General features: G+C 38.6%; 1 protein-coding gene across 5 annotated transcripts in view; it reads left to right on the forward strand.

Moving 5' to 3' along the window:
- CFAP44 (cilia and flagella associated protein 44) overlaps positions 1 to 27,124 on the forward strand; it is a 161,625-nt gene that overhangs the window by 40,856 nt on the left and 93,645 nt on the right. For all 5 annotated transcript variants that reach the window (XM_047875515.1, XM_047875511.1, XM_047875512.1 and 2 more), the window contains exons 15-17: positions 519 to 629; positions 5,143 to 5,301; positions 21,451 to 21,690. In XM_047875515.1, the coding sequence (XP_047731471.1) occupies positions 519 to 629; positions 5,143 to 5,301; positions 21,451 to 21,690 (510 nt within the window). The remainder of the gene's footprint in view (positions 1 to 518; positions 630 to 5,142; positions 5,302 to 21,450; positions 21,691 to 27,124) is intronic.

Genomic DNA, 27,124 nt, shown 5'->3' on the forward strand with positions numbered 1-27,124 from the left:
GAGAAAAACGCAGTTTGCTTTCTTTGTGTTCATATTCTTTCAGTGTAGTCAGTGCATGACATTTCAAAATTTTCTTGCAGATTGAGTTCTAATGCTTATTTTAAATGAATGGAAAATTTCAACTGGGAATTATGATCAGTGTTTTATACATAATCAATATTCTATCATATAGGTATGTTCGTATATAAAATTGCCATAAGCGAAGAGAATATGTAAATTTTTCATGCGTTGATAGGGGAGCATATGCTTTGTGGAACTTTTGGTGAGTTAATCTATGTACAGGTATGGTGATTGTTTTTTTCAGAAAGATATTGGAACACTTGGTTTGTCAGACATTTTCATGGGGGACATGAAACAAATACTTGAAATGTGAATTTTCCCAGCATAATCTGGGATCTATGATTATCATAGGTATAAATATCCAGTGGGTATGCTCTAACTATTAAATGCTACTCTATACTCTGTGGGATATATTTCAAAAAGAATACATATTTGATGGGTATTTCTCTTTTTCTTAGAGTAGAGATCAAACTGTCTTCTTCTTCGAGGTAGAAAAGGATTATAAGCCAATCGGTTATATTACTACTCCTGGACCTGTTTGCCAGTTAGTATGGTCTTCAGTTTCCCATGTGAGTAATTATTATTTGTCTTCATGCTTAAATCTCAATTACTACATAATGAAGTGATCTGGAAGATAGAGAATAGCAGGTAGAATGATTAGTCCCACTCCTGGGTCCTGCAGTGAGGGGTCAGGAATGCTTCTTAGCTTGGCTAGTAGCGTATCACTGAGGAGCCCAATGTCCTACTCACTATCTCCTCTCTCTTCCATGCTCTAATTAGTTGGTCATGATCCACTCTGAGAACATTGGGGTCTATCAGGCTTTGCTTTAGTAACAATGGTGACTCTATTGAGATACATATGTTGCAATGTGTTGGCTTGGATCTGTCAGTCCTTTTGACATTCAGAAGTTCACTTCAAAGGTCTGAATGTACTTGCCCTCATCTTTATCTCTTTACTTCTCTTCTACCCCCCTTCTACCTCCATTTTGTCTTCTAATCTTCCATTGACTCTTTCCTAACATCAGCTGGTGATTAGGTATTAACTATTGATCTTATTTAATGCCTCTAATTTCCCTAAGTTCAAGCATAGGATAATTCAGTTGTCTAAATATCGATTGTCTAAACCAGGTGCTGTACTGGGTTCTAGGATAATAATAGTGATGAACTGGGGTGCCTGGGTGGCTCAGTCGGTTGAGCTTCTGACTTCAGCTCAGGTCATGATTTCATGGTTCATGGGTTTGAGCCCCACATTAGGCTCTATGCTGGCAGCTGAGAGCCTGGAGCCTGCTTTGGATTCTGTGTTTCCCTCTCTCGCTGCCCTCCCCTGCTCACACTCTGTCTATCAAAATAAATAAACATTAAAAAAATTAAAAAAAAATAGTGATAAACTGCATGGAGGTGTTCTCAGGATTATTGAAGTAACATGTATAGCCTACTTTAAACTCTTCTAAAGACAAGGGCTATAACAATATAGTGGTATATAGAAAAAAACCTTTTTTTAAGTTAACATACTCATTGTTTTCATCTTTGCTAGGCACTGATGTATTCAATAAGCAGTATAAAACAATCTCTTCTGAAAGGGAAAAAAATGCACCTATTTAAGAAGTTAAATAACTATCACAGAACAATACAAGGTTTCACAAGGGAATTGGTGACTAAAATGTCAGTGGTATAGACAATACGTGCTCTGAATATAGAGCAGGGAAATGTCAAGAAGGAGATAAGTTAACATAACTTATTTTGTACTATTTTACCTTAATTTTGAGGAATTGGTAGGATGTGGGCATTTGGAGAGAAGGTAAGTGCAGATGGTTTAGGTGAAGGAAACAAAAGCTGCCAAGGGAGCTCTGTGTTAAAGCATGAACACAACATGTTGTATTATGTACACCCTTTAATCATTTCCCTTAGACTCAAAGTAAAAAATCCAAAAAAGTTAGGAATGGTGGGTGGGAAGATGGTGGGTGTGACTATAGAGGGGCCTCTTGAGGAAGATCTTTATGGTGATGGGATAGTTTTGCATCTTGATTGTGGTGAATGGTTACATGAATCTACATCTATAAAATGACCTAGAACTCTACACACATTCTATATTAATGTCAATTTCCTGGTTTCCATATTGTTGCCTAAGAAGTCACCAATGGGGAAAACTGGGTGAAGGATACATGGTTCCTCTCTGTACTATCTTTGCAACTTCTTGTGAATCAAAAATTATTTTAAAATAAGCTAAAAATTTTTTTTAATAGGCATGAGACGAAACCCCCCCAACATAATTCAAAAGTTATTTCAGGCAGTGCTGCCAATTAGTGCTTGTATTTCTAATATTATTTGTGAATTACTAATGTCAAAGAAAATTACCCTCATTTCACAATATATACATGTATCAAACCATCTATCGTTATATTTCAATAGAGATGTGGAAAAAGGTAAATGACCATACGTAGCTGATACCCTGCATACTTTAGTTGTCTAAATTGCCATAGATGTTAGCTTCCACTAGCTCTCAATGGTCAGACCTCCTGCCTTCCTGAATGCATTAAACTTCTGCCCATTATTTATAATTTGTGTTTCCAATAAGGAAATGATTCTGCACAGAGAATCATTTGGCCTGCCGTGGTCACTACCATGATCACTTTGGGCAGATGAGAGGCAGATGGGACAACTGGGCAGCTGTGTTCCAGACATGTGACCAGGGCATGAAATACTATGTGGACAAGAGCTATGTATGAGGTAGAATTGACAGAATTTGGTGATCTTTTGAATTTTTGGGGGTAATTTTGAAGTGTCTAAATGAAACTCCTTAGTTTCTCTAAGACATGTTCTTTTGCCTACATCATTCTGGGGCCACTGTTCTCTGTTGCTGAAACCAGAAAATCTTGAGAATCATTCCAGTCTCTTCCTTACCTCTAACCACCCTGCCCTTCAGTGGTTCACTAAGCTTCTTTGATTATGCATCCTAAACATCCCTGCCTTCTCTTCGATATCCTAGATGTAAACATAATAGTGTAGGTAAAAGTAAATAGCATTCAAATAAATGAAAGTGAAGTGAAAACTAATGGACCATTTGGAAGAAATGAACAAACCCTGTTCCCATGTAGTTTAGAGGTGTAAATGCTTTACGGCAAAGGCCCAGCAGAACGTCAGGCTCCCTTTCCTGCACTTCCCGTTTTGCTGGAATCCTGTCCTCTCAAGTCCTAATTTGTTTGAGTAGCTTTGAACTGCAGCTTTTGTCTCTTCATCTCTGAGAGAATCCCCAAAGCTCTAGGACACTGCCTTGTGTTTGGCTTCTAGGTCTCATGCAAACTGTTGGCAATTTGTCCTTAGGAGGCAATTGGTCCTTCCTACTATCCGACATCGATTCCTGTCTACCTCTGCATCTGCCTGCCCTCTTCCTTTTTTTATAATAGAGGTGGTCTCTTCCTTCCCACATGGAGCCAATTCTGAGTCCTGTCCTTTGGATTGTACTCTCTCCCACTTTTTTCAAGATTTCATATTACTTATTTTCTCTTTTCTGTCATATAAATTTAGCCTCACCTGTTTACTGGATCATTTCCATCAGCATTTAAATATATTCAAGTATCTCCCATGGGGAAAAAAAAATTGCTTGACCTCCTATTCTCCTCTAGCTGCTGTGCCATCTTTCTCCTTCTGACTTTTCTAAGAGGATTAATTATTCCTATTGACTTTTGCTAGTATCTACTCTCATCATTCTACCAAATCAGCTCCTGTGAAGATACCAGTGATATCCATCCATTTAACATTTTCCATTCTTATCTTTCTTGACCTCTTAGCCTCATTTGAACCTGTTGACCCTTACTTTCTCTTTTAAATACCACTTCGCTTTGGCTTTTGTGACCTTATGCTCTCCTAGTTCCCTCGTCTACATCTTGTCATTCCTTTTCAGTCTCCCTCACCCAGTTCCTAAGTATTGTTTTTCTAAGGCTCTGTCCTGATCTCTCTTCTCATTCCCAAGCCCATAAATTCCTTAAAAGCCCAGATGTGCCACTGGATATTTGCAGATGGTATATCCTTTGTATAGCACACCCTTCAAACCTACCCACAACTTACTGTGTAATTGTCTTCTACTCCTCCTTCACCTTGAAGCTTAGATACCACCTTCTCGGGAAGCCTTACACAGCCTCCTTTATTCTGGTGGCGCTCCTGCAACACTTGTTGCAGTTACAATTTACATTTATTTATAGGATTTGTTAAATGACAGGCCCTCTTGTTGGAGGTAAACTCCATCATACCAGACACTGTATTTATTTTTCTTATAATTTTACCCCTAGTGCACTACAAAATGCTAGATACATAGTCTATACATAATAATTATAGAATGACAGAGTGAATAAAAATTTTGAATAATGTGTCTATGGAGTATCAAGATGGGCCTCTGTCTCCCCCCCCCACCCCGTTCTTCCCCCACTTGCACTCTCCCTCCCTCTCTCTCAACAATAAATAGGCATTAAAAAAAAGATGGGGATTTCCCATACATGGTTAAATATGTGATTTTTGAGCTCAAGGGAGAGGTCTGGCCTAGAGAGATAGATTCACTTAGAATTTAATTGTGCATGAATGGTAATGAAGCTTTGGGTTGCCTGTAAGATTTCCCAGGGAATGTTTATGGAGTGAGAGGAGAAGAGGGTAGAGGACAAAAACCTTGGGAATCTCCACAATTAATGAACTTGGGCAGATGGAGGATGATCCATCAAAGGAGGCTGAGACTGTATGTGCCATCCACACACTGCATGTTTCCCTTGGCACTCCTAATTTCAAAATTCTGCCCTTTGGCAAACATTTTGCAACTGCATTTTTGGCTCAGAAAATATGTTATGGCATCTATAAGGGAAACAAATATAAATCTAATTTTAACAGTTAGCTTATTAATAGTAATATAATCGATATTAATAACTGTACATAGTGATTAATAAGATGATTTGTTACTGAAGTGAGGAATTAAGTATTAATTTTCAAAAGTGTATAGTATATATAGCAATGATATTTTTCCTCGTTTATAATCTTTTTGAGCTATGCTTCTAAAAACTTGCCTAAATGTAAATGATATATTTAATCTTTCTTTTTTAGCCTGAAAGTACTTTACTGATTTTCTGTGAGAATGGCTATGTTCTTGAAACTCCATTTCCAACTATAAAGGAGGAAGAAGATCATGATGCAGTTTCCTATGAAATCAAAGACATGCACATAAAATGTTTTCATTTCTCAAGTGTCAAATCTAAGATCCTGGTATGTAAGATCCTTGAAGCATTACCTTCTAATATGTTTTGTCTTAGAATACAAAATGTCCTATAAAAGTGCTGGTGAAGTACAAAGAAGAATAAGACCTATACCCTGGCTTTAGAGAGCTTGTAAGCTGGTAGGAAACAGCTGACTGTATTAGAAGGCAGTAGTGAACAGATGTCAAAATCAAAGTGCAAAGAAAATAATTTTAGTGGTGTGCAGTGCAACAAATATGCTTTTAATGGAGAGATAAGAGAAGATCAGAGATGACTAGATGCAGGTGACATTTAGTCACTTAGAAAATAGGAAGGATTTTGAAATACAGCATCCTGTCTTGATAAAAACCCTCAAGAAAGTAGGGATAGAAGGAGCATACCTCAAGATCATAAAAGCCATATATGAACGACCCAACGCTGATATCATCCTCAATGGGGAAAAACTGAAAGCTTTCCCCCTAAGGTCAGGAACAAGAAAGGGATGTCCACTCTCATCACTGTTATTCAACATAGTATTGGAAGTCTTAGCCTCTGCAATCAAACAACACAAAGAAATAAAAGGCATCCAAATCGGCCAGGAGGAGGTCAAATTTTCAGTCTTTGTAGATGACATGATGACATGATACTCTATATGGAAAACCCTAAAGATTATACCAAAAAACTGCTAGAACTGATTCATGAATTCAGCAAAATTGCAGGATATAAAATCAAGGCACAGAAATCGATTGCATTCCTATACACCAACAATGAAGCGACAGAAAGAGAAATCAAGGAATCGATCCCATTTACAGTTGCACAAAAGCCATAAAATACCTAGGAATAAATCTAGCCAAAGAGGTGAAACATCTATACACTGAAAGCTATAGAAAGCTTATGAAAGAAATTGAAGAAGACACACACACACACACACACACACACACACACACAAAATGGACAAAGATTCCATGCTGCTGGATAGGAAGAACAAATATTGTTAAAATGTTGATACTACCCAAAGAAATCTACATATTCAGTGCAATCCCTGTCAAAGTAACACCAGCATTCTTCACAGAGCTAGAACAAATAATTCTAAAATTTGTATGGAACCAGAAAAGATGCCAAATAGCCAAAGCGATCTTGAAAAAGAAAACCAAAGCAGGGGGCATCACAATCCCAGACTTCAAGCTATATTACAAAGCTGTAATCATCAAGACAGTATGGTGCTGGCACAAGAACAGACACTCAGATCAATGGAACAGAATAGAGAACCCAGAAATGGACCCACAAATGTATGACCAACTAATCTTTGACAAGGCAGGGAAGAATATCCAATGGAATAAAGACAGTCTCTTCAGCAAGTGGTGCTGGGAAAACTGGACAGCGACATGCAGAAGAATGAACCTGGACCACTTTCTTACACCATACACAAAAATAAACCCAAAATGGATGACTTCAATGTAAGACAGGAAGCCATCAAAATCCTCGAGGAGAAAGCAGGCAAAAACCTCTTTGATCTTGCCCACAGCAACTTCTTACTCAACATGTCTCCAGGGGCAAGGGAAACAAAAGCAAAAATGAACTACTGGAACCTCATCAAAATAAAAAGCTTCTGCACAGTGAAGGAAACAATCAGCAAAACTAAAAGGCAACTGATGGAATGGGAGAAGATATTTGCAAATGACATGTCCAATAAAGGGTTAGTATCCAAAATCTATAAAGAACTTATCAAACTCAACACCCAAAAAACAAAGAATCCAGTGAAGAAATGGGCAAAAGACATGAATAGACACTTCTCCAAAAAAGACATCCAGAAGGCCAACTGACACATGAAAAAATGCTCAACATCACTCATCACCAGGGAAATACAAATCAAAACCACCATGAGATACCACCTTATACCTGTCAGAATGGCTAACATTAACAACTCAGGCAACAAAAAATGTTGGCGAGGATGTGGAGAAAGAGGACCTCTTTAGCATTGTTGATGACAATGCAAGCTGGTGCAGCCACTCTGGAAAACAGTATGGAGGTTCCTCAAAAAACTAAAAATAGAACTACCCTATGACGCAGCAATTGCACTACTAGGCATTTATCCACGGGGTACAGGTGTGCTGTTTCAAAGGGACACATGCACCCCCATGTTTATAGCAGCACTATCAACAATAGCCAAAGTATGGAAAGAGCCCAAATGTCCATCAATGGATGAATGGATAAAGAAGATGTGGTGTGTATATATATATATATACACACACACACACAATGGAGTATTACTCGGCAATTAAAAAGAATGAAATCTTGCCATTTGCAATGACATGGACAGAACTGGAGGGTATTATGCTAAGTGAAATTAGCCAGAGAAAGACGCAAAAATCATATGACTTCACTCATATGAGGACTTAGGGAGACAAAACAGATGAACATAAGGGAAGGGAAACAAAAATAAAAACAGGGAGGGGGACAAAACAGAAGAGACATAAATATGGAGAACAAACTGAGGATTACTGGAGGGGTTGTGGGAGGGGGGATGGGCTAAATGGGCAAGGGGCACTAAGGAATCTACTCCTGAAATCATTGTTGCACTATATGGTAAGTAACTTGCATATAAATTTTTTTAAAAAGTTGTAATAAAAAAGTATGAAGGATTTTGAGAGGATGAAAATGGAGAGGAAGGCAGTAAGAGCTGGAATAACATCCTGAGGGAAGGCAGAGTTGTAAGAATTTGTAGTGCTTTCAGAAAATGAAGAGTGGAATTGCAACAGAGGGATGCATTATGTGGGAGGGATGTGGCAGGAATCTGTGAGCTGCGCATGGGCTCCTTAAATACCAGCCAAGATGTTTCAGTGCAATTCTAGACCATTGAGATCCATTGTGAGTTTTTTTCCTCCCTATTCTCTGAAGAAATTTGAAATTATTTGACTAGTTGACATAGGTGACATCAGTTTCAGGTATGCAACATAGTGATTTAGCAAATCTATACATTATGCTCTGCTCAGCACAAGTGTGGCTACCATCTGTCACCATAGTTGTTATGATACCACTGACTATATTCCCTGTGCTGTACATTTTGTCCCCGTGATTTATTCATTACATAACTTCAAGCCTGTACCTCCCACTCCCCTTTACCCATTTTGCCCATTGTCCTGCCCCTTCTCATCTGGCAACCATTAGTTTCTTCTCTGTATTTATAGGTTCGATTCTGCTTTTTGTTAGTTCTGTTTTTTAGATTCCAGATATAAATCATACGGTAATTGTCTGTCTGATTTGTTTCACTGAGTGTAATACTCTCTACGTCCATCCATGCTGTCCAAATGGCAAGATCTCTTCCTTTTAAATAGTTGAGTGATATTCCATTATATGTCTACACCCCGTCCTCTTTATTCTTTCCTCTATTAGTGGACATTTGGATTGATTCCATATCATGGCTGTTGTAAATAATGCTGCAATAAACATAGGGGAGGGGCTTATGTTTTTTTGAATTAGTGTTTTTGTTTTTTTTTGGGTAAATACCCAGGAGGAACAATTAGATCATATGATATTTCCATTTTTAATTTTTTAAGGAAGCTCTGTCCCATTTTCTGCAGTGGTCACACCAATTTACATTCCCACCAACAGTGCATGAAGGTTCCTTTCTCTTCATATCTTGCCAACACTTACTATTTTCTGTCTTTTTGATTCTAGCCATTCTGACAGCCGTAAGGTGACATCTCATTGTGGTCTATTTATTTTTGAGACAGAGGGAGAGAGAGAGAGAGACAGAGAGCACATGAGCAGGGGAGGGGCAGAGAGAGGAGACAAAATCCAAAGCAGGTTCCAGGCTCTGAGCTCTCAGCACAGAGCCTGATGCAGGGCTCAAACCCATGAACTGTGAGATCATGACCTGAGCCAAAGTCAGGCACTTAACCAACTGAGCCACCCAGGTGCCCCAAATTGTGGTTTTGATTTGCATCTCACTGATGATGAGTGATGTTGAGCATCGTTTGGGTGTCTGTTGGCCATCTGGATGTCGTCCTTGGAAAAAATGTCTATTTGGGTCCTCTGCCCAATTTTTTATTGGATTAATTAGGGGTTTTCTTGGTGTTGGGTTGTATGAATTATATATTTTGGCTGTTAACCCCTTATCAGATGTATCATTTTCAGATATTGTCTTCCATTCACTAGGTTGCCTTTTGGTTTTACTGATGGTTTCTTTTGCTGTGCAAAAGCTTTTTATTTTGATGTAGTCCCAATAGTTTATTTTTTCTTTTACCTCCCTTGACTGAAGAGACGTATCTAGAAAAATGTTGCTACAGTTGGTGTCAGAGACATTACTGCCTATGTTTTATTCTAGAAGTTTATGGTTTTAGGTTTCATAATTTTTAATTTTTAATGAATTTATAATTCATTTTTGTGTATGGTATAAGAAAGTGGTCCAGTTTTGTTTTTTTTGAGTATAGCTGTCCAGTTTTCCCAGCACAATTTGTTGAAGAGACTTTTTCCCCACTGTATATTCTTGCCTCTTTTGTCATAGATTAGTTGACCATATAAGCATGGGCTTACTTCTGGGCTCTCTGTTCTGTTCTTTTGATCTACAAGTCTATTTTTGTTCCAGTACCATTCTATTCTCTTTTTATTATCACAGTTGTAATATATCATGAAATCTGGGATTGTGATACTTTCAACTTTGTTCTTCTTTCTCAAAATTGCTTTTTGCTATTTGATGTCTTCTGTGGTTCTATACAAATTTTAATATTATTTATTCTAGTTCTGTGCAAATTACCATTGGCATTTTGATAGGGATTGTGTTGAATCTCTAGATTGCTTTGGGTGTATTGGAAATTTTAGCAATGTTAATTCTTTCAATCTATGAGCATGGAATATCTTTCCATTAGTTTGTATTGTCTTTATGTTCTTTTTTAATCAGTGTTTTAGAGTCAGCATACAGGTCTTTATCTCCTTGGTGAAGTTTTGTTCCTAGGTAATTTTATTCTTTTTGGTGCAATTATAAATAAAATTGTTTTCTTAACTTCTCTTTCTGCTATTTTGTTCTTAAGTACACAACCAATTTCTGAGTATTAATTTTGTATCCTGCAACTTGACTGAATTTATTTATTATTTCTAATAGTTTTTGATGAAATCTTGAGGGTTTTCTATGTATCATACCATACTATCTGCAAATACTGACAGTTCAACTTCTTCCTTACCAGTATGGACGCCCTTAATTTCTTGTCTGAGGTGACCAGGACTTTAAGTACTATTTTGAATAAAAGTGGCAAGAGTGAACATCCTCATCTTGTTTCTGATCTTAGAGGTAAAACTCTGTTTTACCATCAAGTATGATGTTAGCATGGATTTTTCATATATGACCTTTATTATGTTGAGGTATGTTCTCTCTAAACCCACTTTGTTAAGAGTTCTTAACATGAACAGATGTTGAATTTTGCCGAATGCTTTTTCTGCATCTATTGAGATGATATGATTTTTATCTTTTGTTAATGTGTATCATATTGATTGATTTTTGATTATTGAACCATTCTTGCATCTTTTTTTATTGCTTTTTTATTTTATTTTTTAATTTGTTTATTTTTTATAAGATACCTATTGTCAAATTGGTTTCCATACAACACCCAGTGCTCATCCCAACAGGTGCCCTCCTCAATACCCATCCCCCACCCACCTCTCCCTCCCACCCCCCATAAACCCTGGAGCAGCAGGTTTGTTCTCAGTTTTTAAGAGTTTCTTATGTTTTGGCTCCCTCCCTCTCTAACCAATTTTTTTCCTTCCCCCTCCCCCATGGTCTTCTGGTAAGTTTCTCAGGATCCACATAAGAGTGAAAACATATGGTATCTGTCTTTCTCTGTATGGCTTATTTCACTTAGCATCACACTCTCCAGTTCCATCTACGTTGCTACAAAAGGCCAGATTTCATTCTTTCTCATTGCCACATAGTATTCCATTGTGTATATAAACCACAATGTCTTTATCCGTTCGTCAGTTGATGGACATTTAGGCTCTTTCCATGATTTGGCTATTGTTGACAGTGCTGCTATAAACATTGGGGTACAAGTGCCCCTATGCATCATTACTCCTGAATCCCTTGGGTAAATTCCTAGCAGTGCTACTGCTGGGTCATAGGGTAGGTCTATTTTTAATTTTTTGAGCAATCTCCACAGTGTTCTCCAGAGTGGCTGCACCAGTTTTCATTCCCACCAACAGTGCAAGAGGGTTCCCGTTTCTCCACATCCTCACCAGCATCTATAGTCTCCTGATCTGTTCATTTTAGCCACTCTGACTGGTATGAGGTAATATCTGAGTGTGATTTGATTTGTATTTTCCTGATGAGGAGCGACGTTGAGCATCTTTTCATGTGCCTGTTGGCCATCCGGATGTCTTCTTTAGAGAAGTGTCTATTCATGTCTTCTGCCCATTTCTTCACTGGATTATTTGCTTTTCGAGTGTGGAGTTTGGTGAGCTCTTTATAGATTTTGGATACTAGCCCTTTGTCCGATATGTCATTTGCAAATATCTTTTCCCATTCCGTTGGTTGCCTTTTAGTTTTGTTGATTTGTTTCCTTTGCAGTGCAGAAGCTTTTTATCTTCATGAGGTCCCAATAGTTCATTTTTGCTTTTAATTCCCTTGCCTTTGGGGATGTGTCAAGTAAGAAATAGCTGTGGCTGAGATCAGAGAGGTCTTTTCCTGCTTTCTTCTCTAGGGTTTTCATGGTTTCCTATCTCACATTCAGGTCCTTTATCCATTTTGAGTTTATTTTTGTGAATGCTGTGAGAAAGTGATCTAGTTTCAATTTTCTGCACGTTGCTGTCCAGTTCTCCCAGCACCATTTGTTAAAGAGTCTGTCTTTTTTCCATTGAATACTCTTTCCTGCTTTGTCAAAGATTAGTTGGCCATACTTTCGTGGGTCTAGTTCTGGGGTTTCTTTTCTATTCCATTGGTCTATGTGTCTGTTTTTGTGCCAATACCATGCTGTCTTGACGACGACAGCTTTGTAGTAGAGGCTAAAGTCTGGGATTGTGATGCCTCCTGCTTTGGTCTTCTTCTTCAAAATTACTTTGGCTATTCAGGGCCTTTTGTGGTTCCATACAAATTTTAGGATTGCTTGTTCTAGCTTTGAGAAGAATGCTGGTACAATTTTGATTGGGATTGCATTGAATGTGTAGATAGCTTTGGGTAGAATTGACATTTTCACAATATTTATTCTTCCAATCCATGAGCACGGAATGTTTTTCCATTTCTTTATATGTTCTTCAATTTCCTTTATAAGCTTTCTATAGTTTTCAGCATACAGATTTTATACATCTTTTGTTAGGTTTATTCCTAGGTATTTTATGCTTCTTGGTGCAATTGTGAATGGGATCAGTTTCTTTATCTGTCTTTCTGTTGCTTCATTATTAGTGTATAAGAATGCAACTGATTTCTGTACATTAATTTTGTATCCTGCAACTTTGCTGAATTCATGTATCAGTTTTAGCAGACTTTTTGGTAGAGTTTATTGAGTTTTCCATGTATAATATCATGTCATCTGAAAAAAGTGAAAGCTTGACTTCATCTTTGCCAATTTTGATGCCTTTGATTTCCGTTTGTTGTCTGATTGCTGATGCTAGCACTTCCAACACTATGTTAAACAACAGCGGTGAGAGTGGACATCCCTGTTGTGTTCCTGATCTCAGGGAGAAAGCTCTCAGTTTTTCCCCATTGAGGATGATATTAGCTGTGGGCTTTTCATAAATGGCTTTTATGATGTGTAAGTATGTTCCTTCTATTGTGACTTTCTCTAGGGTTCTTATTAAGAAAGGATGCTGAATTTTGTCAAAATGGTTTCTGCATCAATTGACAGGATCATATGGTTCTTATCTTTTATTTTATTAATGTGATGTATCACATTGATTTGTGAATGTTGAACCAGCCCTGCATCCCAGGAATGAATCCCACTTGATCATGGTGAATAATTCTTTTTATATGCTGTTGAATTCGATTTGATAGTATCGTATTGAGAATTTTTGCATCCATATTCATCAGGGATATTGGCCTGTAGATCTCTTTTTTTTACTGGGTCTCTGTCTGGTTTAGGAATCAAAGTAATGCTGGCTTCATAGAATGAGTCTGGAAGTTTTCCTTCCCTTTCTATTTTTTAGAATAGCTTGAGAAAGATAGGTATTGTCTCTGCTTTAGATGTCTGGTAGAATTCCCCAGGGAAGCCATCTGGTCCTGGACTCTTATTTGTTGGGAGATTTTTGATGACTGATTCAATTTCTTCGCTGGTTATGGGTCTGTTCAAGCTTTCTATTTCCTCCTGATTGAGTTTTGGAAGAGTGTGGGTGCTTAGGAATTTGTCCATTTCTTCCAGGTTGTCCAGTTTGTTGGCATATAATTTTTCATAGTATGCCCTGATAATTGCTTGTATCTCTGAGGGATTGGTTGTAATCATTCCATTTTCATTCATGATTTTATCTATTTGGGTCCTCTCCCTTTTCTTTTTGAGAAGCCTGGCTAGAGGTTTATCAATTTTGTTTATTTTTTCAAAAAACCAACTCTTGTTTCGTTGATCTGCTCTACAGTTGTTTTTAGATTCTATATTGTTTGTTTCTGCTCTGATCTTTATTATTTCTCTTCTGCTGGGTTTAGGCTGTCTTTGCTGTTCTGTTTCTATTTCCTTTAGGTGTGCTGTTAGATTTTGTATTTGGGATTTTTCTTGTTTCTTGAGATAGGCCTGGATTGCAATGTATTTTCTTCTCAGGACTGCCTTTGCTGCATTCCAAAGTGTTTGGATTATTGTATTTCAATTTTCATTTGTTTCCATATTTTTTAAGTTTCTTCTCTAATTGCCTGGTTGACCCATTCATTCTTTAGTAGGGTGTTCTTTAACCTCCATGATTTTGGAGTTTTTCCAGACTTTTTCTTGTGGTTGATTTCAAGCTTCATAGTGTTGTGGTCTGAAACTGTGCATGGTATGATCTCAATTCTTGTATACTTATGAAGGGCTGTTTTGTGACCCAGTATGTGATCTATCTTGGAGAATGTTCCATGTGCATTCGAGAAGAAAGTATATTCTGTTGCTTTGGGATGCAGAGTTCTAAATATATCTGTTAGGTCCATCTGATCCCAATGTCTCATTCAGGGCCCTTGTTTCTTTATTGACCATGTGTCTAGATGATCTATCCATTTCTGTAAGTGGGGTGTTAAAGTCCCCTGCAATTACCACATTCTTATCAATAAGGTTGCTTATGTTTATGAGTAATTGTTTTATATATTTGGGGGCTCCGGTATTCAGCACATAGACATTTATAATTGTTAGCTCTTCCTGATGGATAGACCCTGTCATTATTATATAATGCCCTTATTCATCTCTTGTTACAGCCTTTAATTTAAAGTCTAGTTTGTCTGATATAAGTATGGCTACTCCAGCTTTCTTTTGACTTCAGTAGCATGATAGATAGTTCTCCATCCCCTCACTTTTATTCTGAAGGTGTCCTCAGGTCTAAAATGAGTCTCTTGTAGACAGCAAATAGACGGGTCTTGTTTTTTATCCATTCTGATACCCTATGTCTTTTGGTTGGCGCATTTAGTCCATTTACATTCAGTGTTATTACAGAAAGATATGGGTTTAGAGTCATTGTGATGTCTGAAGGTTTCATGCTTGTAGCGATATCTCTGGTACTTCGTCTCACAGGATCCCCCTTAGGATCTTGTAAGGCTGGTTTAGTGGTGACAAATTCCTTCAGTTTTTGTTTGTTTGGGAAGACCTTTATCTCTCCTTCTATTCTGAATGACAGACTTGTTGGATAAAGGATTCTTGGCTGCATATTTTTTCTGTTCATCACATTGAAGATTTCCTGCCATTCCTTTCTGGCCTGCCAACTTTCAGTAGATAGGTCTGTCACTAGTCTTATCGGTCTCCCTTTATATGTTAGAGCATGTTTATCCAGAGCTGCTTTCAGAAATTTCTCTTTATCCTTGTATTTTGCTGGTTTCACTATGATATTTCATGCAGAAAATTGATTCAAGTTACGTCTGAAGGGAGTTCTCTGTGCCTCTTGGATTTCAATGCCTTTTTCCTTCCCCAGATCAGGGAAGTTCTCAGCTGTGATTTCTCAAGTACCCCTTCAGCACCTTTCCCTCTCTCTTCCTCCTCTGGAACCCCAATTATACGTATATTATTTTGTTTAATTGTGTCATTTAGGTCTCTAAGTCTCCCCTCACACTCCTAGATTTTTTTTATCTCTCTTTTTCTCAGCTTCCTCTTTTTCCATAATTTTATCTTCTAATTCACCTATTCTCTCCTCTGCCTCTTCAATCTGAGCTTTGGTCACCTCCATTTTATTTTGCAGGTCATTTCTAGCATTTTTTAGGTCCTCCTGACTGTTTCTTAGTCCCTTGGTCTCTGTAGCAATAGATTCTCTGTTGTCCTCTATGCTTTTTTCAAGCCCAGCGATTAATTTTATGACTATTATTTTAAATTCATTTTCTGCCATATTGCTTAATTCTTTTTTGATCAGTTCGTTAGCTGTCGCTACTTCCTGGAGTGTTTTTTTGAGAATTCTTCCATTTCGTCATTTTGGATAGTCCCTGGAGTGGTGCAGAACTGCAGGGCTCTTCCCCTGTGGTGTGGAGTAACTTGAGTTGGTGGGTAGGGCCGCAGTCAGACCGGATGTCTGCTCCCAGCCCACCACTGGGCCCACAGTCAGACTGGTGTGTACCTTATCTTCCCCTCTCTGAGGGGCAGGACTCACTATGGAGTGGTCTGGCCCCTGTCTGGGCTACTTGCACATTGCCAGGCTTGTCGTGCTGCTTCAATGGGATCTGGCTATTAGTCGGGGTGGATCTGCAAAGTGCACAGGGGCAGGAGGGGCAGGCTCAGCTCGCTTTGCCTTTGGTGGTCTGCTTCGGGAGGGGCTCTGTCGCACCGGGAGGGAGGCAGACCCGTCGGAGGGATGGATCCACAGCGTTGGGTGTTTGCGCGGTGCAAGCAAGTTTATGAGAGGAACTGGTTCCCTTTGGGATTTTGGCTGGGGGATGGGTGAGGGAGATGGCACTTCCCAGTGCCTTTGTTCCCCGACAAGCTGAGCTCTGTCCTCCGGGGCTCAACAATTCTCCCTCCCATTTTCCTCCAGCCCTCCCACTCTCAGAGCAGTGCTGTTAACTTATAACCTTCCAGATGTTAAGTCCTGCTGGCTGTCAGAACACACTCTGTCTGGCCCCTCTGCTTTTGCAAGCCAGACTCGGGGGCTCTGCCTTGCCGGGTGGGCTGGCTGCCCCTCCACCACCCCGGTTCCCTCCTGCAAGTCCATGTAGCATGCACTGCCTCTCCGCCCTTCCTACCCTCTTCTGTGGGCCTCTCGTCTACGCTTGGCTGCGGAGAGTCCATTCTGCTAGTCTTCTGGCGGTTTTCTGGGTAAATTAGGCTGATGTGGGTGGCATCTAAGCGATCAGCAGGGTGGGGTGAACCCAGCGTCCTCCTACCCCATTGTTGCATCTTGAGGATGAATCCTACTTGATTGTGGTGAATGATCCCTTTAATATATTGTTGAATGTGGTTTGCTAATATCTTGTTGAGGATTTTTGCATCTATGTTTATCAGGGATATTTCCCTGTAGTTTTCTTCTTCTTTTTAAAATGAAATTCATCTGGTTTTGGTATCAGGGTAATGCTAGCCTCTCAGAATATACTTGGAATCTTTCCCTGTTTTATTTTTCTGTAAATAGTTTGAGGGGGAGAGGTATTGACTCTTCTCTAAATGTTTGGTAGAGTTTACCTATGAATCCATCTGGTCACAGGCTTTGCTTTTTGGTAGATTTTTGATTACTGATTCAATTTTATTACTAGTAATTGGTCTCTTCAGATTTTCCCTTTCTTCCTTATTCAGTTTTGGAAGATTGTATGTTTCTAGGAATTTACCCATTTCTTCTAGGTTGTCCAATTTTTTGGTATATAATTTTTCACAGTATTCTTTCATAATTCTTATATTTTTATGGTGCTGGTTGTTACATTTTCCTTTTGTTTTTTATTTTATTTATTTGGGTCTTTTCTCTTTTATTACTGATGAGTCTGACTAAAGGTTTATCGATTTTGTTTGTCTCTTGAAAGAACCAGATCTTGATTTCATTGGTCTTCTCTTTCATTGGTCTGTTTTTTTTTTTTTTAAGTCTATGTGCCATTTCGTTCTGCTCTGAGCTTTATTACTTCCTTCTATTTACCTAGGACTTTGTCCTTTTTCTAGTTCTTTCATGCGTAAAGTTAGTTTATTTGAACTTTTTCTTGTTTCTTGAGATAGGCCTGTGCTGCTATAAATTTCCCTCTTAGAACTGCTTTCAATGCTTCCCAAAGATTTTGGACAGTTTGTGTTTTCATTTTCATTTGTCTCCATGTCTTTTTTTTTTTCATTTATTCTTTGATTTCTTCATTGACTCACTGGTTGTGTGTTTAGCCTCCACATGTTTGTGGTTTTTTTCTTTTGATTGTGAGTCCTAGTTTCATAGTGTTGTGATTGTAAAAGATGAATGATATGATTTCAGTCTTCTTAAATTGATTGAGACTTGTTTTGTGGCCTAATGAGAATGAGAATGTTCCACATGCACTTAAAGAGAATGTGTACTCTGTTGTTTTTGGATGGAATGTTCTGTATATATTAAGTCTATCTGGTCTTATATGTCATTCAAAGACACTATTTCCTCATTGATTTTTCTGCCTGAATGACCTATTCATTGATGTAAATTAAGTGTTAAAGTCCCTTACTATTGTGTTACTGTCAGTTCCTCCCTTTATATCTATTAATATTTCCTTTGTTTATTTAGGTACTCCAATGTTGGGTACATAGATATTTACTTGTTGGATTGATCCCTTTATCATTATATAATGCTCTTCTTTGTCTGTTATTATAGTTTTTATTTTAGAGTTTACAGTCTGTTTTATTTGTTATGAGTATTCCTACCCCAGCTTTTTTGCTGCTTCCATTTGTAGTGGAATATATTTTTCAATTCTTTCAATCTCAGTCTGTGTCTTTAGGTCTGAAGTGAATCTTTTGTAGGCAGCATATAGATGAGTCTTTCTTTTTTTCTGATTTGTCACCCTCTACCTTTTTATTGGAGGATTTAGACCATTTACATTTAAGTAATTATCGATATGTATGTACTTATTGTCATTTTGTTAATCGTTTTCTGGTTGTTTTTTTTTTTTTTTTTGGAGTTCTTAGTTCTTTTCTTACTCTCTTTTTTTGTGATTGACTTTCTGTAGTGTCATTATTCCCCCCCCCCTTTTTTTGTGTGTATCTATTATAGGTTTTTTTTAGGATAGGTTTGTAGTTACCATGAGGTTTGTATATTGCTTCCTAAGTATATAGCAGTGTATATTAAGTTGATGGTCATTTAAGTTCAAACACATTCTAAAAAACATTTTTTATACCCCTCTCTCCACATTTTATGTTTAGGTTACCATATTTTACATATTTTTATTCATAATTTTCTTCTAATTATGGGCTTTTCTTTTATACTTAAAGAAGTCCTTTTGCATTTTTGTAAGGCCAATTTAGTGATGATAAACTCCTTTAATTTTTGTCTGGGAAACTCTTTCCTTTTATTCTGAATGATAACCTTGCCAGGTAGAGTATTCTTGGTTGTAGTTTTTTCCTTTCAAGACTTTGAATATGTAGTGCTACTCCCTTCTGGCCTGCAAAGTTTCTGCTGAAAATCCAACCAATAGCCTTATGTGCTTTCCTTTTATACTTCTCTCTTGCTATTTTTAAAATTCTTTTTCTATCTTTAACTTTTGACATTTTAATTATTATGTCATGGTGTGGACATTCTTGGGTTCATCTTATTTTGAACGCTCCATGCTTCCTAAACCTAGATGTCTATATCTTTTTCAAGATGAGTGAAGTTTTTACTAGTATGCCTTCAACTGACTTTTCTGCCCCATTCTCTCTTTTTCCTTCTGGGACCCCCATAATGCAAATATTTGTTTGCTTGATGTTGTCTAAAAGATCTCTTAACTTATCCTGCTTTTTTTTTTTCCCCCTTGCTGTTCAGCTTGGGTGCTTTCCATTACCCTCTCTTCCAGATCACTGATCCATTCTTCTACACCTTCTAATCTTTTGATTCCTTCTAGTGTTCTTTGTTGTTGTTTATTTGTTTGTTTGTACTTAGGTTATTGTGTCCATCATCTCTGGTTCTTTTTTATATTTTCCATCTCTTTGTTGAAGGCTTCACTGAGTTCTTTCACTCTTTTCTCCAGCCTGGTAAGCATCTTTATGATCATTGCTTTAAACTCTTTATTAGGCATATTGCTTATTTCCTTTTTACTTAGTACTTATTCTGAGGTTTTGTCTTTTTCTTTCTTTTAGAGCATACTCCTGTTTCCCCATTGTTATTGACTTCCATGTTTATTTTGATGAATTAGCAGAACAGCTACTTCTGAATTTGAAGAAATGGTCTTGTGTCTGGTCGTCCCCTGTGTATGCTTGGCGACTTCTGCTGGCTGGCAGGAGCTGTGGTTGGTGTAGGCTGGGGGTTGCAGGGCATTCCATGCTGTGACTGACCTGGTGAGATGATCATAGCTGAAGTGAGTGCAAGTGGGAGGTCCTAGGGGTCTCCATATAGTAGACACCCTGATAGGACAACTAAAGCTGAAGTGGGTGCAAGTTTGAAGGATCCTGGGCCCTTATGTGCAGAGGTGCCCTGGTAGGACAGCTGAAGCTGAAGTTGGTACAAGCTGGAGTGTCCTGCAGTGCCCATTGCAGGGGGTGCCCTGATGGGGTGATAAGCCCAGGCCAGCACAAGCCAGTGTGTCCAAGGGAATTCTTTTCAGGGATGCCCTGGCAGGTCAGCTAAAACTGAAGTAGATGGAAGCTAAGCGGGGGGGTGAGTGGGGGGCTGGACCTTCCATACAGAAGGCACCTTGGCAGGACAGCTGAAGTGGAAATGTGTGCAAGCCAGGGTATTTAGGAGCGTTCCATCCTGAGGATGCCCTGGCAGGACAACTGAAGGTGAAGTAGGTATAAACTGGAGGGTCCCTCAGTGTGCAGCAAAAGGGGTGCCCTTGTGGGGCAATGGAAACCAAGGCTGGTGGAGTCCAATGTGTCCTGGGATGCTCTGTACAGGGGGCACCCTGGTGGGACAGCTGGGCCAAACAGACTTCAGCCAGGAGGTCCTAGGGTACTCTGTGTTGATGGTGCCTAGCAAGCTGAAGCCAAAGTGGGTATGGACCTGGAGTATTCAGGGATGCTTCGCACTTGTGTCACCTTGGTGCAACAGCTGAAGCTGTACTGAGTGCTATCGAGGGGTGTCCTGGTGTATACCGCCTTAGAGCCTCCTTGGTGGGATTGCTGGGGCCAGGTGTCTGAGGTTCACTGACGTGGTAGGCTGGTTAGGGTGTCCAGACCCTCTCATCCCATTGACACTGTCATGGTGGTGGGGGAGCATAAACTGGGGTGCTTGTCAGCCCTTCTAACCCAGAGAGAGTTCCAGCAGCTCCCTTTAGTTTGGGAGGGTTTTAGGGCTGGTTCTTTCACATACTAGTTGTTCTTTTAAACCTTGGCTTTTTCCCCCTGTGTTCCAGGGCAGATGATTCTGCTCAGGATGTCTCAGTAGTATCCCTTCCCACTGCAGTGCATGGCATTTGGGATTGGAGGTTCCCTTCATTACTGTGTCTCCACCTCTTTTGTTTTGCAGAAGCTTTTCAGTCACTCCTCCCATTGTGAGATTTTGAGGAGGAGATTGATGTGATGAGATCATATAAATTAGGAAGTAATTCTGAGGAATAAAAAGAATAAAAGATGGGAGGTAGGGATGCTAGTGTTAGGTGACTTTTGAAACCACCATTTGATAGATGTGGAAGGCCTAACTCACAGTTTTGCTGTTACTATTTTAGTATCTACTAAAATAGAAACACCTTTCCTCCATGTTATTTTGGTCTACCTAGTTCATGGGTTGATGGTGATGGACTCTGAAAGAAAATGTATTTAGCTTCTCTATTAGGAAAAAAAGAGAAAATAATTTCTATAAAACTAGGATCGAAGCAGGTAATACAGAAATGATTTGAAAAGTTTAAAGATATACCCCCATATTGATTTATTTTTAAATGACACTATTTGTTACATCAGAGCTGTGAGTTTTTCCTTCCACTTTCTTTGTCATCCCATTACTGTAAATGAATGAATGATTTAGTTTTTTATCTTCTTAATGTCTCTTGCGAAAGAGATTAATAGAAATAGAAAAGAGAAAGAAACAAAAGGAGTTGAAGGAGAAGGAGAAGGAAGAAAGGAGGAAGCAGCTAGCAGCCGAGATGAAAGAAGATGGAGAAAAGGAATTCCAGGTGGAGGAGGAGGAGGAGGAAAGAGAGGAAGAGGAGACATTACCCGAAATCTTTATTCCATCAACCCCCTGTCGCATACTCTGTGGATTTTACTCTGAGCCAGGGAAGTTCTGGGTTTCTTTGGTGAGTAATAATGTAATACATAATTTTGATTAAATTGTTTCTGATCATGAATTTCCAGCCCATTCTTACTTTCTCTTATGGTGAGACCATTTGTTAAATACTATTGAATAAGTTGTGAATTTTGATGAATGAATGTGACTTACAGTTTTTGTGTCATCTTAATATCTTTTATGTCTGCTTATAATATCTGCTATCATCTATAATGATCATTCATATTTCAGGGGATCAAAGAGAAGAAGAATTAAAGGTAGAAGGAAGGGCAAAGGGCTAAAGAGTCTTCTGGCTGTTACTATTGTTTCTTTGAAACTAATTGACATTTTGAAAATAATGGCCACACTATCCTGCAGAGTTTTGTTTGCATTTTGTTATCTGCAGCTATGCTGTGTGGCCACGTGGAAGTCTGGGAAGATGACTATTTTTAGATGGTCACATCGTCACCCTGAACAAAATTGGAACTTGGCTAATATGGAAGAAGAGAAAAATAGATATCAGAGAGTCAAAGAGGACTGTCACAAAGTTGTGATAATTACATTCTCTAATTATATATTTTCTACTGTCATGAAACAATTGATTGCAAAACAAGATTTCCTTCGTTATAAATTTGTCACAAACTTCAGCTCCATTAACAAAAAAACTAATAATTGACATGATTTTATTATACTTCACACATACTGTGATTGTCACAAATTGAAGGTTTGTGGCCATCCTGTGCTGAGCAAGCTAATCAGCATCATTATTTCTACAACATTGGCTCACTTCATGTCTGTGTGTCACATTTTGGTAATTCTTGCGATATTCCAAACTTATTATTATTGTTATGGTGATCTGTGATCATTGATCTTTGTTACTATTTTAATTGTTTTGGGGAGCCATGAACCACACCCATATAAGACAGCAAACCTAACGATAAATATTGTGTGTGTTTTCACTGCTCCACTAACTAGTCATTCCCCCATCTCTCTCCCTCTCCTTGGGCCTTCCCTGAGAAATTTCCCTGAGAATATTTAAATTAGGCCAGTTAATAACCCTACAATAGCTTCTAATTGTTCACTTGAAAGGAAGAGTCACACGTTTGTCACTTTAAATCAGAAACAAGAAATGATTAAGCTTAGTGAGGAACGCATGTCAAAAGCCAAGGCAGGCCAAAAGCTAGGTCTCTTGTGCCAAATAGTAGGCCAAGATGTTAATGCAAAGGAAAAGGTTTTTTTTAGTAGGCTCCATGCCCAACATGGGGTTTGAACTCATTACCCTGAGATCAATAGTCACATGCTCTATCTCCTAACCAGCCAGATGCCCTCCAAAGGAGAAGTTCTTTTTTTTTTTTTTTTTTTTTAAAAGAGTACTAGACTCCAAGTTTATTTTTTTTTTTAATTTTTTTTTCAACATTTATTTATTTTTGGGACAGAGAGAGACAGAGCATGAACGGCGGAGGGGCAGAGAGAGAGGGAGACACAGAATCGGAAACAGGCTCCAGGCTCTGAGCCATCAGCCCAGAGCCCGACGCGGGGCTCGAACTCACGGACTGTGAGATCGTGACCTGGCTGAAGTCGGACGCTTAACCGACTGCGCCACCCAGGCGCCCCGAGAAGTTCTTGAAAGAAATTAAAAGTGCTATTCCAGTAAACACACAAATACCGAGAAAGCAAAATAGCCTTATTGCTGATATGGAGAAAATTTCAGTGGCCTGGATGGAAGATAAAACCAGCCACATTCTCTTCAGCCAAAGCCTAATACAGAGCAATGCCCTAACTCTCTCCAATTCTGGGAGAGGTGAGGAAGCTTCAGAAGAAAAGTTTGAAGTTAGCAGGGATTGGTCCATGAAGTTTAAGCAAAGAAGGAAAGAAGCCATCTCCATAATAGAGAAGTGTGAGGTACAGCAGCAGGTGCTGATGGAGAAGCTGCAGCAAGTTATCCAGAGGATCTAGCTAAGATTAGTCATGGGGTGCCTGGGTGGTTGTCGGTTGAGCGTCTGACTTTGGCTCTGGTCATGATCTCGCGGTCTGTGAGTTCGAGCCCTGCATTGGGCTCTGTGCTGACAGCTCAGAGCCTGGAGCCTGCCTCAGAATCTGTGGTCTCCCTCTCTCTCTGCCCCTCCCCCGCTCATGCGCGTGCTCTCTCTCTCTCTGTCTCTCTCTCTCTCTCTGTGTGTCAAAAATCAATAAACATTTAAAAAAAAGATCAGTCATGAAGGTGGCTACACTAAACAACAGATTTTCTTAAAAATTTTTTTAATGTTTATTTATTTTTGAGAGAGAGACAGAGTGCGAATGGGGGAGGGGCAGCTAGAGAGGGAGACACAGAATCTGAACTAGGCTCCAGGCTCCGAGCTGTCCACACAGAGCCAGACATAGGTCTCAAATTCATGAACCATGAGATGACCGGAGCCAAAGTCAGATGCTCAGTCAGCCACCTAGGTGCACCACAATAGATTTTCAATGTAGATGAAACAACCTTCTACTGGGTGATGTCCTCTAGGACTTTCATAAAGGATATGTCAATTCCTGGCGTCAAAGAATAGGTTGAACCTTTTGTTAGGGGCTAATGCAGCTGGTGACTTAAATTTGAATCCAGTGCTCATTTACCATTCCGAATATCCTAGGGCCCTTAAGAATTGTGCTAAATCCCTACTGCCTGTGCACTATAAATGGAACAACAAAGCTGGGAGACCTGTTCAGAAAAAAAGAAGATTCCTTTTAAAATATTATTGTTCATTGACAACATAGCTGGTTACCCATGATTCCTGGAGACCTATGATGAGATTAATGTTGTTTTTATGCCTCCTAGCACAACATCCATTTTGTAGCCTGTGGATCAAAGAGTAAAGTAGACTTTCAAGTCTTATTATTTAAGAAATACATTTTGTAAGGCTTAACTGCCATAGAGAGTGATTCCTCTAATGGATCTGGGCAAAGCCAATTGAAAACCTTCTGGAAAGGATTTACCATTCTAGATTCATGGGAATAGGTCAAAATATCGACATTAGCAGGAGTTCTTGGAAGAAGTTGATTCCAACCCTTATGGGTGACTTTGAGGGTTCAAGACTTGAGTGGAGGAAGTAACTGAAGATGTGGTGGAAGCAGCAAGAGAACTAGAACTGAGTAGAGCCTAAAGATGTGACTGAATGTCTACCATCTCATGATACAACTTTAACAAATGAGCAGTTGCTTTTTATGGATGAGCAAAGAAAGTGAGATGGAATCCTTCAGCAGCCACCACCTTGATCAGTCAGCAGCCATCAACATCAAGGCAGGACCCCCCCAGCAAAAAGATTAAGACTTTCCAAAAGCTCAGATTATGGTTGGAAATTTTGGGCAATAAAGTATTTTTAAATTTAAGGTATGTACACTGTTAGACATAATGCTATTACACACTTAATAGTCTATGCTATAGTGTAAACATAATTTTTATATGTACCAGGAAACAAAAAAAATCATTTGACTCACTTTATTGCAATATTAATTTCATTAAAGTATTCTGGGATTGAACCCACAACATCCCATATGTGAAAGACTATCACTAATTCATAGTTTGTCCCAGATCCCAGTGTCCCAGGATGCTGACTAGCCAAGGATTGTTGCTACAAGAAGTAACGAGCATTAACGTCTCCCCTGTTCAACTTTTCCTAGAAATGCATCTTTGTTAGAAACTTCTAAGGAGACAAGCAGCAAGAAGAATAGAAAGTAGTGATGGAGGCACCTAGGACTCCACTTATTAGTGCCTTTATACTTTGTCTTTGTTTTATGAAACAGTTGTTGATGGCTATAATTGTGTGGGGTTCTAGGGTAAGGGATAAATAAGACATGGTTCCTGACTTCAGGAAATTTCTTCGTATCACGAGGGAGAGAGGCATATAAAGAACTGTAATACAGTGTAGTAGAGTTCTAGTGTCCTGGAAACATGCAAAAAGTGTTATTTAACAAATATGAGAAAAAAAAATTTCCTTGTCTTGTCTCAAACAAATCTAAATCTAACATTCTATGGGGATCCATACGAGTCTTGTCTGCTTTTGTCCACTCTTAGAGTTGATGAATAGTCTCCTGCAATTGTCCAAGGACACTTTCCCCAAAGCCCCTTTGATCCCACCCCTCTCACATCCTCCAGTATCTTGTTCTACAATAAATCAGCTAGTCTCCTGTATTATCCACTTCCCTCTGTTTACTCAGTTCTTATCAGCACATAAACATGCTCTACCACCTAACTTGAAATTTTTCCTTCCTTTCCACTCCCTCTTTTAGAGGTGATCCTAAAGATTATATTATGTACCTTTAACTTCATATAGTTTGACATAAATTTACTCTTCTAATTGCAGAGAAAAAGATCATAGAGTACTTTAATGCCATGTATCCTCCCCCTCTCCATTGCCATATATTTTCTTAACATATATATATATATATATATATATTTGTATTCCTAAAAGGTATTTTACTATTTTTGTTGTTGTTGATATCATTTTGGTTTGTCCTTTTTCTTACTCTTAATTCCTTTCTATATCTTTGTAGTTGCAGAAGATTCTGCCTAAAAATGTATGTGTATTTAGTGTAGGTCTGCTGGTAATACATTCTCTCAGTTTTGGGAGCTTTTTGGGGGGTCTTGAGGTATCTTCATTTTGTCTTTTTTAAAAAAATCCTATTTTTGCTGGATATTTTCTTTGCAAACTTTGATGTCTTTTAATCTTTTGTCCTCCATTCTGCCAGCTGCATCTTTTTATTGTTGTTTCTTCGAAACCTGATGTGTCTTTTTCCTTGGTTGCTTTTAAGATTTTGTGTTAAAGGGTATAATTTCTTCATATTTCTCTTGCTTGTGTTCATAGTGTTTCTTGAATCCCAATGTAGTTTCACTCAGTTTTTGAAAATTTTCAGCCATTATGTACCACAATATTGCTTCTGGCCCATCTTTGTCCTTGTTTCTTCTGGGATTCCAGTTCTATGTACATTAACCCTTATCACTATGACCCATAGATATTTTACACACACGCTGCCCTTGCTTTTGGTATTTGTCATCCTTCTTTTCTTTCTCCTGCTTTGGTCTGACTGATTTATCTGATCTCTCTTCCAGATTCATAATTCTAGCTGTGTCTAGTTGCTTTCAAACTAATCTATTGAATTTTTGTCATTTTATTTTTCAGTCCTACAATTTTATTTTTTCCATTATTCACTTTCTTTACAGATTCCAGGTGACTTCTTACCTTTTTCATAGTGCCTTCAAATTCCTTAAAGATATTAATCTTGGTTACTTGAAATCCATTTTATAAACACCTCTCATGATTTTTTCTTTGATCTATTTGTTCTTTTGATTTTCAATCAAGTCTTGTCTTAGCAAGTATGCATAGGGTGTTCTTTTTAATTGAAAAATTGACCTTGTATATGAAAAACTGTAGCATTAGCTCGAGAATCTGTATATTGCCATTGTCTCCTGGGAGTTTATTTTTGTTCTG

Source organism: Prionailurus viverrinus, chromosome C2 (genome assembly GCF_022837055.1).
Source record: "Prionailurus viverrinus isolate Anna chromosome C2, UM_Priviv_1.0, whole genome shotgun sequence".
NCBI classification, from domain to species: domain Eukaryota; kingdom Metazoa; phylum Chordata; class Mammalia; order Carnivora; family Felidae; genus Prionailurus; species Prionailurus viverrinus.